The following is a 15,943-nucleotide window of genomic DNA, read 5'->3' as shown; positions in this document are numbered from 1 at the left end:
AGGAGGCCAGGTCCACCGCTGCTGCACCAGGAAAGAATCCAGCTGCATCATTTTGACAACTCCTCCGGTACTGTGGAACCCATGGTAGTGTATACCTGAAGTCATTCTGTCACTCCTTTGCTGCTGGTGTGCTGATTCCAGTGTTGGGTGTTTGCCCATCACATTCGCCCAGGCCCAACACTTGTGCGCCCATAGGCAGTCTTTCCCAAGGTCCCTGAAACCTTTTTGACCCACAAAAGCATCTTACTTATCTGTAATAGAGGAATCCTCTGGAACGTTGCCTTTTCTGCTGCTGTGCCTCACCTGCTCTACCTCCAATCTGACCTTGAAGAACTCGCACCGAGGTCATGGTGGACTGCTAAAGCCTTCAGGCCTCTGAAATGTATTACAAACCAATGAAAGTGTTGATCTGATATGGCTGGGGCTGAATAAACCTTTTTATTCCTACAACAGAACATTCTCTGAGTTGCTATAACAAGTGATTTTACTACCATTGAACTGTGTTCATGGTCTGTGTAATTCCAGGTTTCTCACCTGCAGTATTGCTTATGTTTTCTATTCTGTTGACTATTTAAATAATACTTGCCTGAATATAACTTCATCATGTGCATATATATATATATATATATATATATATATATATATATATATATATATATATATATATATATATATATATATATATAATATCTATTTTACACTACAAGTGTGTAATAGTTTCTTTGGGCTTGTGTATTTACTGAGTTCATTGTACTTACCTCCCGCTCACATCCTCCCCCCTAAAATAAGCCTGGCTGCTCTGCCATTCGACAAAAACTTTGAGTAGTACAGACTTCTACTACAAGTTGGGGCCTGTATACCAAAGGATCGTTTTTTAGAGTATTACCCCGGGTGAACTTTAGGAAAACACCACTAACAGCCATGTTCTTTGCAAATAAACCTCAAACAGCAAGTAACAGGTAGATCGACCCATGCAGAACATGACACTTCATTTACCAGATGTTATGGTCCGAGTCAACATGAGAGGGTGATCATTTATGCATGATCAGCACACACGCGTGTTCCTCATCCAGTGATTACTGCAGTTTCTTCTTAATGCTTATCAACCTCATTGCTGTGCCCTCGAGGATGGACCGACGTAGGGTAAAAAGAAGTAGAAGATTAGGGGGTTGGAATTGAGTTTCCACTAGACACACATCCAGCATATTACGAGCACCTCGTGAGCCCTGAGTCCTTAGGGTGAACTTGACTCTCCTATTGGTAGCTTGGATGACCTCCAGGCTTAACCCCACCACATATGCTGTGAATCATAGAACAGTAGTGCAATGCAAGAAGGTCACTAGAACAAACGTATATGCTCTTATTTAAAGCTTTGTGTTGGATGAAACCAGAGCCTTCTGCAACCAGTGTAATTTTAGAAGCCAGCACCAGAAGATGACATTAAAATCATACCATTGTTACCTGAACGGATTTGCAGTGATGTATTTAACGTTATTGATACTGAAAGCTAGCTACAGAAGAGGCTTCAATAACCCTTGTAGTTACTCTCTATGCAACACGCGCCCAAGAACTTCCACAATGAAAACATATCTATGTCAGTTAAATTATGAGTCTATACATTAATGAGCAGAATCCAAAGAACAAAAAATCAAGCGAATTGATTATCCTTTTTATGCCATATCCTACAAATAGAAAGGAATCAAGAGACGCGTGTGTGCACTATTGGGAGCAGGGCTCCAGTCAGTGGTCGCTAAAGCCCTAAGTCAAGAGGACCAATGGCGATGCAGACTCAGTCTGTAATGGACAACTGCTGCCAAAACAAGGCTCATTTGTGCAACGCCTTGCAGTATAGCGCTATTGCCTATGAGCCCGCTGATACAATATAGAGGTGCCAATTGGTGCAATCAAGTTCCATGACTCTTGACCGATGATTGGACACCACAAACCGTAGACAGCTTTGGGTCAGGACACATAGATAAACCACTCTCTGATCAATGGGGCCAGGGAGCACTGTGGGAAAATGAGTCTTAATCCGGTTCATGCCATTCTACAACCATTTCTGTGAGAGGGTGGATGTGTACCACATATGCTCTGCCTTTACATGCATGCAGGCAGAGGGGTTTCATGACGCCCAGATCTAGCTACGTAGCAACGAGGTACAGCAGGGGAGGGGATCTGGGGACCATGAAGGAATGGGATGGGGCAGGTGAACAAGGAGTGAACATGAAAAGGAATATGGCAGTGTTCCTGGGCTTCATCACTCTAAGGATCTCCAGTTTTGTTCCGCATTGATGGATAACCCCTCAGATACCAGAAAAGTCTGCATCGATAGATCAGTTACTCGTAAGGTGGCAGGGGCAGACTGAACACTACAATCTTTTATCTGTGGATTGGCCAACATTTCACTTCAATGGCACAGTTGTGGAGGACGTTCTGCCTCAGCTAAAGTGTTAAACTATTTAGATAATGCTTCTTCACCCAGAGAATCCCACCCAGAGCATACCTCGCTCCCCTCCACAATATCCCCTGAAGCTCTGATATTTGGTCTCCTTTAAATGTAATGAGGCTATGAAACTCCAGCCGCTGGCCTCCTGTGGAATCTTCCAAATGCCTGCACTAAGAATGGTCACTGGACTTGCTTCTACCTTGTGTTGATAAGAAGGTGCTGCACGGTTTTGTCATAAAAAGTAAAAAAATCACTTTCTTTCATTCACTGGATATCCCCAATGTCTAGAAATTTACTGAAAGGATCGGAAATCTGACCGCTACCCTGAGGTCCTTTCCCTTCGATCTAGCCCTTTCCAGTTCAATTTCATGAGCATCATTTTCAAATACCTATACAGCATACCCCATCACACCTCAGGGGAGAGACCAGGCCTCAGCACCACAATAGCAAGCTATGCTGTGTTCCCCTATCACTCAAAACACTAACACCATTCCAATAACCACCATCCCAGACCGGTCCTACCTTGCGTCAGTTCCGCCTAGATCACGCAAGAGCAGGGTTTGTGGAATGACCAAATCATTCTTCTTTCACCTCCCGGTGTCGCATTCATGTGCCCTTTTTATCAACTTTGCATTCAAAGAAGGTTCTGAGTTGAGGAACTGTGAAATGAGTGATATACAAGCTGTGCGGATTGAGTACATGTCCTCAGCATCACTAATGCAACTTTGGGCGCATCGGCTCCGCTGGTAGCGATATTTCAATCAAACACATGTCCCACACCTTTAGTAACTGAACCACCTCCCCACATCTAGACTGGAACACAGACCTCACTGACAGATCAGACTCACACTCACACGCAGGTGCTGCAGAAAGTCCCACATGTATGAGCAGACTGAGAGGACCAATCCACTTGGGAAATGCAGAAACCTCAATCTGACTTGCACCAGCATCAGGACTCAGCTTTTGTGGAGGGCGCCACAAAGGCCGAGCAACCAGACACCAACCTACACTCAGTAACCCAGGAGGTTGCTGCGGAAGGATCCACTCCAACCTTGGACTCATGGAAAACACACCTTGGCAGTTCATCGTCTCACCCACCCTTCCAGTCATCGCCAAGAAGCCATGACAATGGCCAAAGTTGCACTTTATATATGTGAGCTCAGAAACCATAACATGAGAAGCCTTTATCTTCGTTTGATCAAATGTTGACATGTAAAGAAAAGATATTGAGTAACAGCACTTTGCAGAGTCGCCATGAAGTTTGACATTCACATGTTCTTTCTTTCAGAAAAGGATGTCCCTATCCGGGAACCAACCGTTGTCATGTTCAACCCTTCGGAGCTGGAGATCAGGGAGAAGAGGAAGGCCACTCTAGTGTGCTTGGCCACCAACTTCTATCCGGGCCACGTGACCATCAGGTGGTCTGTCAATGGCCAAAACAGAACGAAGGGCGTGAAGACGGATGACGATGCCGCACATGAAGAGACCACTAGAATGTACTCGATGAGCAGTCGGCTCAGGGTCTCAACGCGGGAGTGGTTTGACGTTAGGAATACCTTCCAGTGCACAGTGCACATGTACTACCCTACAGAGCGGGATATAGTGAAGTATATCACTGGAGGAAAAGGTGAGTCCCAGCCTCTCACTGCTCCACTTGCAATGTCACAAGTTTGCACAATGGCTGTAGTCCCAAGTAGAACAATGAGCTCAATCTAACATCTGTAATCTAATGTTCTGAGCTTGGCATGTGTGTAATCTGGGCAGGCAACACACGCCTCAGAGGCTGCAATACCCATGCACTGAAAATAACTATTAATGTCATGCAAATAGGAAACATATGTTTTTAGTATTAAATAAATGGCAACATGAGATTTCATTTCTTTTGCAACAGCAGTTGTAGGTGTGATAGTTCTCCCCATTTATCACTGGTTTTATTGTATCCAGCATTATCATTATTATTGTGTTATTTATTGAGGGCAGACCTGGTTTCGAGAAGCAACAGAGCGCTTTAGAGAGGTGTACATCAGTACAGATGCATAACAGAGTGCTTTGCAGAGGTATCAACAGTACAGATGCATAACGGAGCGCTTTGCAGAGGTATTCAACAGTACATATACACAACGGAGCGCTTTATAGAACTATACAACAGTACAATTGCATAATGGAGCGCTTTACAGAGGTGTACAACAGCACAGATGAATAATGGAGCGCTTTGCAGAGGTATACAACAGTAGAGATAAACAACAGATCACTTTATAGAGGTGTACAACAGTACAGATGCATATCAGAGCGCTTTTCAGAGGTGTATAACAGTACAGATGCATAACGGAATGCTTTTCAAAGGTATACAACAGTACAGTGCATTACGGAGCGCTTTTCAGAGGTATACAACAGTACAGTTGCATAATAGAGCGCTTTTCAGAGGTATACAACAGCACAGTTGCATAACAGACCGCTTTTCAGATGTATACAACAGTGCCGATGCATAACAGATCGCTTTTCAGAGGTAAGAACAGAATAGTTGCATATCAGAGCACTTTTCATAGGTATACAAGAGTACAGATGCATAATGGCACACATTTTACAGGTGTACAACAGTACAGATGCATAACGGAGCTCTTTTCGGAGTGTACAATAGTACAGATGCCTAACAGAGCACTTTTCAGATGTATACAATAGTATAGATGCATATCAGAGCACTTTTCGGAGGTGTACAACACTACATATGCATAACAGAGTGCTTTTCAGAGGTATACAACAGTACAGTCGCATAACAGAACACTTTTCAGAGATATACAACAGAACAGTTGCATAACAGAGTGCTTTTCAGAGGTATACAACAGCACAGTTGCATAACGGAGTGCTTTTCAGAAGTATACAACAGTGCAGATGCATAACAGAGCGCTTTTCAGAGGTAAGAACAGAACAGTTGCATAACGGAGCACTCTCCAGAGGTATATAATAGTACAGATGCATTACAGAGCACTTTATAGAGGTATAGAACAGCACAGTTGCATAACATGGCGCTTTTCAGAGGTATACAACAGCACAGTTGCATAACGGAGTGCTTTTCAGAGGTATATAACAGTACAGATGCATAACAGTGCGCTTTTCAGAGGTAACAACTGAATGCATCTGGCCATTCAGAGCCATGGTAAAATCATGGCTACTAGCCTGAACATCTAGACTCTCCCCGACATGACCGGCTAGCTGCCGCTCTCCACCTGCAGTAATATTTACTCTTCTACAGCCTATGCAGGACCAATCTGTAACCGGTCCTCATTTGCCACTGTAACTGTGCTATTCTCTGTACACTATACTCTCGGTATATTCTATGCTTGTATGTAACTCTCAGAGCCTTGACTAATGTATGCTCTGTCTGCTGTATTAAGATGTTCGATATGTAACTCTGTTGTAACGATATGTAACTCTGTTGTGCACATGATTATGCGCCCAGCTACCTGAGGGTTCGGATGCGCTTTATAAATAAACAAACTAAACTAAACTAAACAGTTGCATAACTGAGCACTTTTCAGAGGTATACACCAGTGCAGATGCATAACAGAGCACTTTTCATAGGTGTACAACATTACAGATGCATAATAGAATGCTTTATAGAGGTATACAATAGTACAGATGCATAAAGGAGCACTTTTCATAGGAGTATAACATTACAGATGCATAATAGAATGCTTTACAGAGGTATACAATAGTACAGATGCATAAAGGAGGACTTTTCATAGGAGTACAACATTACAGATGCATAATAGAATGCTTTACAGAGGTATACAATAGTACAGATGCATAAAGGAGCACTTTTCATAGGAGTACAACATTACAGATGCATAATAGAATGCTTTACAGAGGTATACAATAGTACAGATGCATAAAGGAGCACTTTTCATAGGAGTACAACATTACAGATGCATAATAGAATGCTTTACAGAGGTATACAATAGTACAGATGCATAAAGGAGCACTTTTCATAGGAGTACAACATTACAGATGCATAATAGAATGCTTTACAGAGGTATACAATAGTACAGATGCATAAAGGAGCACTTTTCATAGGAGTACAACATTACAGATGCATAATAGAATGCTTTACAGAGGTATACAATAGTACAGATGCATAAAGGAGCACTTTTCATAGGAGTACAACATTACAGATGCATAATAGAATGCTTTACAGAGGTATACAATAGTACAGATGCATAAAGGAGCACTTTTCATAGGAGTACAACATTACAGATGCATAATAGAATGCTTTACAGAGGTTTACAATAGTACAGATGCATAAAGGAGGACTTTTCATAGGAGTACAACATTACAGATGCATAATAGAATGCTTTACAGAGGTATACAATAGTACAGATGCATAAAGGAGCACTTTTCATAGGAGTACAACATTACAGATGCATAATAGAATGCTTTACAGAGGTATACAATAGTACAGATGCATAAAGGAGGACTTTTCATAGGAGTACAACATTACAGATGCATAATAGAATGCTTTACAGAGGTATACAATAGTACAGATGCATAAAGGAGGACTTTTCATAGGAGTACAACATTACAGATGCATAATAGAATGCTTTACAGAGGTATACAATAGTACAGATGCATAAAGGAGCACTTTTCATAGGAGTACAACAATACAGATGCATAATAGAATGCTTTACAGAGGTATACAATAGTACAGATGCATAAAGGAGGACTTTTCATAGGAGTACAACATTACAGATGCATAATAGAATGCTTTACAGAGGTATACAATAGTACAGATGCATAAAGGAGCACTTTTCATAGGAGTACAACATTACAGATGCATAATAGAATGCTTTACAGAGGTATACAATAGTACAGATGCATAAAGGAGCACTTTTCATAGGAGTACAACATTACAGATGCATAATAGAATGCTTTACAGAGGTATACAATAGTACAGATGCATAAAGGAGCACTTTTCATAGGAGTACAACATTACAGATGCATAATAGAATGCTTTACAGAGGTATACAATAGTACAGATGCATAAAGGAGCACTTTTCATAGGAGTACAACATTACAGATGCATAATAGAATGCTTTACAGAGGTTTACAATAGTACAGATGCATAAAGGAGCACTTTATAGATGTATAGAACAGTACAGATGCATAACGGAGCGCTGCATCATTCCTCATTGAAGACTTTCTGCGAAGTGAATGCATGCAAATCTACAATATCAGTCCACCCACCTATACAGTGTCACTACACCCCTGTGTGGCTCTGTATGATGTCACTAGTTCCTCTGCAACCCATGCTGCAATGCCACCACACCACACCACTATGCAGCTTCTTGTTCCATGGCACGAGACCCCTCAAAACCTACCAGTGCGAGGCTAGCATAACCCTCTGCAACATCTGATGCAATGTCACAACCCCCTTCTCATGTGGCAGCGTCACATTGCCAGCTCACTCAGCGACCTTTGGTGCATGGCAGCTACACACGTTTGCAACTTGCACTGCAATGCCCCTAGACCCTACCTCAGTATCCGGTGCAATGCCATTGCGCCCCATTTCAACACTCACTGTAATGTTACCTCAGACCACCCCACCATAGCCTGAGCTCCCCTTCTGCCCTTGGTGGTAGTGTGGAAACACATTATAGTCCAGGAGATGGAAAGAGCAACGAAAACATCATAAGAACTACATAATCAATATAATGAAATAGCAAACACGTTAGTATGGAAATGCAGATGCAAAGTGGAGAATTGTAGCGTTCAGCAGGGGCAGTGTTAACTAGCACTGGGAACTGAGCACCAGGACTCCTATTTTTGGTATGGAATGGGGCAGAACCATTTTTCCCTAATCCAAATTTCGCTAAGATTGCTAGGAAGTCTGAGATGTGTACTATCTTTGCGGTGTAACACAAAAGAAAACGATTTTGCCACCAACACAATCCCTTCTTTCATATTTGAAATTTCCAGCAAACCTCTGCTTTTTTTTCCTATTGCATTAACAAACATTACAAAGATCTGCGTGTGTGCTCCTATTTGACCTTGTGATTCCGAATGGTCTGTAAGGGGGTCCTTGCCCAATTTCGACAAAGCCGTCTTTGTGTTATTGCCCGAGACTCTCGCTGAAGAAGACGGGCAGAGCCATTTCACTTCATTGCAGAAATCTGAATGTGATATGGATCTGGGCAGAATATGTGTGTGGAATTCTGTATTATCAAGCGGGAATACCCTTGCCAAGCTTACCCCCACCTCTCAGACTTGCCTCAGGTAATCATCGCAGGTGAGGGGCGTAAGTGATATGATATGATATCATATGGCATTTATAACGCGCCTAAACACAAGTGTTTCAAGGCGTGAGTGGACACAGCCTCCAGAATTGCAATCCACGGGTTATCTCTAAGGAAAGTGGGACACAGTGAGAGTAGTCTAGACCTTCTGCAATTCCCGAATTCTTAAACTTTGGAGAGCCCTGTGATGCAGTGGTCCTGGAAGTTCTGTGTGAATGGAGAAGAAAGGAGTCCTTGTATTCCGGAGGTATTCTGGAGACACCGCTGGTATCTGACTTGCCCTGCTCATTTCTTGATCAAAGGAGCAGACTGTGATCATTGGATTTTATGGAGACGATCTCCTTTGGTCTACTAGGAAGATATGGCAACATTACTCCCAACTGATGCTGAATCCTAGATAGCGAAGAAAGATTCCGATCGCCTAAAGGTGATTCTATGTTTCTTTAGGCAAGGTAATCCTGACATTCTTAGAATGTCGTCAAATGGCATATTGCCGAGTCCTGACACAGGACAATATCGGTTTCAAGAGCCTTATGAACCAACTTCTTCCTTAAAGGAAAAGCCTCATAGAAATAATAATTCCATTCCCTCAAAAACTGGTGATACTTCTGGAGTTGGACACAAATTAAAACCATAGTTGGGAGTGCTTTTCAAGTGTCTCACCGAGGCAATTGTCTCCACTGTGAACTCACTCACTATAGGCAATACACTTCTTAAGATTTCTGAGGTTTATCACTAGGTCCAAACCCTTATTTTTCTTTCACACTTGGAATATATCTCTTAGAGTGCACTGGTGACAAACCCGTCCAATGCCTGTTGCTTCTTTTCACAACATTGCGCTCCGTCGTGAGAAAGTGGGAGATGTCCCTCCAGAGGATATAGAATCTCCCTTTCAGGCGCCCGTTATTGAGGACACATCATAACATTTATCATGGAGCACCTTTCTGTTTGCAATCCCCCTGGATCTTGATAAATAGGAGATCAATTTCTTCCATGATGAAGACTTCTTCCCCGTTGAGGGAAATGCTGAACAATGACGAGTTGACCTGGCTGAACGTTCAAGGGTCTTCCCCTCCCCTTGAACCTTGATTTCTATACATCTGCCACCCCTATGGGAACAGCGCAGACTTGGGAGGTGAAAACTCTTGCTCAGACTGGTGCTGCCTGAAGGACAAACCTGAAGACCTACGTGGCCTGCTGGTTGAGCAGAACTGTGTAGGGAAAGTGTGACATAAATATGCACTTAAGAGAAGTTTCAGGAGTTAAATGCATTCACAAATCTTCCAAGAAATGTTCAAACACTTACCCAAGCAGCACTGTCTTTAGCTTCTGCGAGCCCACCCTAATTTGGGACTAAACTACATTGAAAAGTCTTACTTTCTTTCACTGGTCATCGACTCGATCGCATCTCCAAGAAAGCACAAGGCTCTCTGTGCCCAACAACCTAATTCTCCTGGTTCAAGAGTATGTTCTAAAAATGCATCTTCTCTACAAGATTAAGGATCTTCCCTGTTCAGAATGAGGTCTTGGCAAGTCAGCCATGCCTTCCCCACCACTTGTGTCAAGTCTTTACTACACTTAGTGATCAAGACCAGATTTAAATTGTCCACAACTGGTCTAAATGTAGTTAGGAGATGGAGATTAGGGTGGGTGCAATCTGTCTCCATATTGATCCTGGTATTGGAACCCATCTAGCATCTCAGAGGTTGATCTACATACTCTGCCACCCGCTATAGAGGCACCCTTTTCCTACTCGCAGGGCGGGATGTGGAAGTGGGGTTGCATATGTGGGGCCCTCGTATTCGGTACAGTGGAAGTACGCTCTCCCAATCTGCACCTTGTAAGGTGACGTCACCCATTGGGATGGAGGGGGATCCTACCCCAGTTATATCATCTCTTAAGTGATAGGGGGATCCTGCCATTCGATTTTGCAACAGATTCAGAGCCTTTCTGGATATTTTTTATAAAATATATTCATCAACCCGTTCATCTTGTACAGTGCGGGCAGAAACTGCCTCTGCCACATGTGGCAAAGCCACTGGTGGAGCCCTCGGTTCTGGGGTTGGCAGCTATGCCCTGTATGTAATCCCTTCATGCATTAGGTGCTTTCTTTTTGGAGGTGCCTCTTGAGATAAGGAAGTAGACATCTGGTTGCTGGACACCAGCACAGGGTTGCTCAGTGGGTTTAGGGATTGGTGCCAATTGATCAATAGCCGTATTTAAAAATTAATCCACGGCTTTGGCCAAGTTATTAATTGGTTCAGTGAATAAGAAAAGTCCAATTCTGGATAGGGGTGGTCATATTGGTGCACGTACCTTGTGGTTACTTGAGTCCTAATCTTCATCGTCCCAATCCCTATCAGTTAGGGGACATTTTCAGAGCTATTCCTTAGTTGTGACGCCAAACATTCCGTAGAAATTATTTATCAAACTGGATCCTCTCATTGGGAGGTGGATCCGATATACACTCCTCCCCTCCAGCAACTTGAATGGGCTGTCAAAACCTAGTGCATACTGCACAGGTCTGAACAATACATACAGAGGACTGGGTTGAGGAAGAGTAGGACTCAGAGTAATGAAGATGAAGGGTAAATCATCAGGGCATTGCCTCATTGTCTGGCTTCCTCGTACCAGTCCTTACCAGGGTGAACATAGCAAAGGCATGAGAACTGTAACACAATAACATACTATGGCAATAATCCTTGAAAGCCTCACATTTGCCCACATTATACAACAACTCATAAGCTTTTGAGATGACTGTGAAAAAGCAGAACCAAGGCTCGCTGACATATTGGAACTCAACTGCGGCTTTTTATAACAACAACATCGAGGAGGAGGAGCCTGTGTGTTAGTGCCACACTAATTTCAAACAAGGCTAATCTGAGGCGAACCTCTCGGCAGCCATGACCCACTACATCTTCCCAGCACGGGTCGGGATATTGGAATGTGATGTTGATTACAGGCAAATAAACTAATGTGTTGTACTCATCTGCTCAACAGGACAATGAAAGGTTTCTACATTTGCGGCATGAAAGTAAAGCCAAACTGACACATTACAAAGTATGTACTCTGTCATTTCGGACACCTGGGCAACATAAAACAACTGAAGTCGACAATTTGTGTGAGAGAATTATGGTAAAATCAGATCCTGTGTGATATGAAAAAAACAATGAAACTTTAGGAGCAAATATCAGCCAAGGTCACACTGTATATATCTTATTGAAGCAAATGTAACCAAGCTTTAAGTATTCCTATCATGTTGTGCGCCCAGCTACCTAAGGGTTTGGGCGCCCTAAAAATAAACAAACAACAAACAAACAAGGTCCCAATACAAATCCCTTTGGCAAGAAACGCAAGTAGGTAGTCAAACAGTGCCCAATCTACCTACTTAGGCTATATCAACAAGGACAACCGTTTTCAAAGTGAGAATGTTAATGTGGTCTCTTCAAAAGGTTAAAGAGATTCCCTCTGTGAAAAATCGAAGACCAGTTGCAATCAGGGACGCCATTTGGGAGTCGCCAGGGCTCGCATTTGCTACCTCTGCCATCTCCCTTGCTACCACTAATTTAAAACAAAAAGAAAAAATCAACGTGCCCCTTTGTGTTTATATTCAGAAGAAGGCACCCACCACTTTGCTCCCTCTTGAAGGTCACCATAGCTAGTGTGAAGAGAAGAAGCCTGCCCGGCCTCGGATAGCTGCGCGTTGGCGTAGGTGGACTGGGAGTCCTCCTGTTTGGGAGTGGGGGCACGTACACTGTGAGACTGCAGATTAGGAGAGAGGGGTGACTCTTAAGGGAGGCAGGCCCTTGTGGTTTTCAGGCTCCCTGGGAGTGGGTGTTGCAGTAAGCCGGTTCTCGCACGGTTGCTTCTGGCCTCTGACTGATCCTCCTCTCAGGGCGAGTCTATGCCCCTTTCGTCTGTCCGCCATACAAATTGATGCATTTGCACTCATTTAAACTTCGAATAATGGATGCATGCCCTTACCAATGTCCTGACCAATTACATAAATGGAAATGTCTAATTTGAAACTACAAAATTTCAGCTTACATCATCCCATAATGTAACACGGTTACACATTCCCAAATATCCCAGGCATGGTTCCACAATGTCATGTATAAATTAATGATGTGACCCCCAAAACAGAAACAACACCACTTGACACTTTTTGCTTTGCTATGTGTGCTTTAGCACAGGGAGCTGAAGATTTCTTTATTTGGAGGGGGATGTGTATTTGCCCCAAATATTCCAGAGCGACCAGCATAGCGAGGGAGCTCAAACGAATCAAAGAGTGTTGGTGGGGGGTGGGGTCAAATGACATCACTTCCTGTAATGTCATCGGAGGTCAAGGGTCGTGTGATGTCACTTCTGCTGCCCCTGGCATTTTGGTGAAATGACGTCCCTGGTTACAATCTCAGGGAGGACTGGATGGGCCAACTGGATGGGGCAGTGGGTGAAGAAAAGCATGTTGCTGTCCATTTAGATATACTGATAAGTCATAATGTTATTTTAGGGTTCTCTAAACATCCCAGTGGGCATTAGCTGAGCCCTCAGAATAGAGACCGAAAATCCCAAAGGAAAACCATCTCATAGAAACTTCAGGATGATGATTGGATCACCAAAATGACATTGACTTTGGGAAGCACCAAGAAGAGAACTATTTCCAATGTCTGCTGCACCACTTTAGAGTGGAATTTATGAGAATTGCTGAATAGCACTAGACCGATTCATTGCATCTGCAGATCGACAGTGATAGTCAATTCAAAGCCTGGAGTAGAAGAATTGTCAACCTCGGGGGGGGGGGGCACGAGAACAAGGGACAGAAGATATTAGAGGCTCTGATACAAGAATGAGTTTCCAAGTCTTCCAAAGCCAACACAAAGCCACTGGTACCTCCAGGGACCTGTCTTCCCTGATCTTGCAGAGGACCTGCTGCATCAGGGGAACAGGAGGAGCAGATCAGATGAGCTGACCATCGCAATCCCATGGCATCCATTGCCCATGAGTGAGGATCACCCTGCCAAGGCGCAATACCAAGGGATTAACATATCCCTGAAGGAGGTCAACATGTCCACCCAGAGAGTGCAGAACCTTCAGCATTTCGAAGAGAACATTGTAAGTGATGTGAAGGCATCATGAAGTAGACGCAGACAACTGAATTTCAAGTCTAACTTTTTTGTTAACAGAAACAGGGTTGGATAGAGGCCTATCTTGCCCTATGCTAAGGTACTAAACTAAGGATAGTCTCTGTCAGGAAATCCAAAGCAAAGATCTGTCTGTGTCCACAGCCTACACTTGCCCTCACATATATATGTATACAGTGTGTAGGGATATCAGCATCAAAATGAAAAGTGTTCAATTAAAAGCTCAGAGCTTCTTCCAGCTCTTGGTATGTGAAGGGTTCCCCTTCCCCAAAGTTCAAGGCAGTTCACAAGCAAAGGGGTTCCCTTCCCCAATGTTCAAGTCTTTCAACCTTTGTACATCACCGTTCTTGGTAATACCTTCCAGCTCTTCTGGTTTGGTTATCGTTCACCAAGTTCATAACATACAGTTCCTTAATTTCAGTTCACACCCAGATACCTTTACATTCAAACACGACCTTCTTCACAGATACTTTAAGTGGCTTGTCCACAGATATGTGACCTCGGTCTAGGAACAGTTGTCGGACCACACAATCCCCCCATTACAGGTCACGCAACTGAGACACCTGTCTTGCCTCGTCTTCCTTGCAGACACGTCGCCACTGTTTCAGCTCTACAATTATGCTGGGTTTATCCTCTCATCACATCCATATGATGCTTCACCATTTGCTGGTTTTGCCCCCATTCACTTGATGCATTTTCATGTATATTCTTATGGCTCCCGCCAATACGGGTTTCCTCAAATGACACAGTTCCTTTACCACGTAGGATTCCACGAAACTGCTTTCATTCAGCTCGGTATTTAACAGTACTTGTTTTCCATTTGGATCGTTATTCAAAAATGCCTGCTTTCTTGCTTTCATTCAATTCGGCATTTAAAATGATTTGCTTTCTTGCTTTCATTCAATTCGCTATTCAGAAACGTTTGCTTTCCTTTAGTTCAGCATTGATTAAAGTTGCATAAGTGTGACTTGCACCTGCCACCCCGTTCTCCCCCTTCCTAGGCTGACCCACCGGTCGGTGCCTAGGGCGTTCCGGCGAGGTCCCCAGCCACCACAAGCCTTCTCTCTCTTGCGGGGCACCTTGCTCTGTCTCCACCGATGGTATCCGTGGCTTTCCTCCTGCTACCGATGAGTCTCTAGCAGTCCAGGCATCACTCGGAAGCTTCACTTGGTCACGCCGGTTCCCGTTACACTGTTCGCTGCAGGCTTCCAGCATCTTTAAGTCTTGCTTCCCACTGCATACACTTTGAATCATTCTGGGGCTCTAAAGTACTCTGTCTGCCTTGCCGTCTTCCAGTAGAGGTCTGCGCTTCCCAGCGGTAGAGGTCTGCACTTCCCCAGCGGTCTGTAGATGTGCTTCCACAGCTGCCTTCATTTTCACTGGTCTTCCTGCTTTTAAACTTCCCGCCAGGTTGATTGGTCTGAAAAGGTCTAGACCTCTCACTACCGACTTGTAATTTCCGCATTGCTCTTGCTTGCCTCCTCCTCGTCCCAGTACATAACTGGTGTGTGTATGTCAGAGTGTCAATGAAGAGACAATGTATTTCTCTAGTTAGTCTCATCCTCTTGCCAGTACCTGAATGGTATTTCTTGGGGAATGATTTAAGGAAAAGGTAAGGAAGAGGGGGGCATTGGACTCATGGTGAAAGGTAAATGGGGAATACCCCAAGTCTCCTCCACCCAGGTAGTCCTCCCTCGACTATCCACCCCCAGGGTCAGGAGCTGATGGCAATGGCCTTTCCCTGGCCACTTGGAAGGAGGATATGTTGGGGAAAGAAGTGAGGGCACCCTCACATTCCTCACAGTGAGTATAAATATTGCAGTGATGAAAGCCACACCTGGCTGAAGGGAATCTGTGTGTATGTGGTCTACCCGGTAAAGAAATGAGGTGACCCTCTGCCTAAAACTGATGAGAGAGATCCAACTGTATCAGACCTCTCTGAAACAAGATGATGTGATTAAAATGTGATGAGACTCTATCGGGTGTTGAAATTGACAGTAGCCAGAAACCTCTGCACCAGCTCCCTCAAGTTTGATGAACAGGGCTGGGATGTCAGTCCAAAGGCGTAA

The 15,943-nt window shown here is 43.7% G+C and overlaps 1 gene segment (V, D, J or C); it reads left to right on the top strand.

Moving 5' to 3' along the window:
• Positions 1-15,943, top strand: part of LOC138580103 (T cell receptor beta constant 2-like) — a 54,724-nt gene that overhangs the window by 7,527 nt on the left and 31,254 nt on the right. The window contains 1 exon segment of the C gene segment in view: positions 3,735-4,073. Within this exon segment, the coding sequence occupies positions 3,770-4,073 (304 nt within the window).

This window comes from Ambystoma mexicanum, chromosome 3p (assembly GCF_040938575.1).
Source record: "Ambystoma mexicanum isolate Mex_15411 chromosome 3p, UKY_AmexF1_1, whole genome shotgun sequence".
NCBI lineage: Eukaryota > Metazoa > Chordata > Amphibia > Caudata > Ambystomatidae > Ambystoma > Ambystoma mexicanum.
The sequence above is the reverse complement of the archived record's forward strand: the minus strand, read 5'-3'. Positions and strand labels throughout refer to the sequence as shown.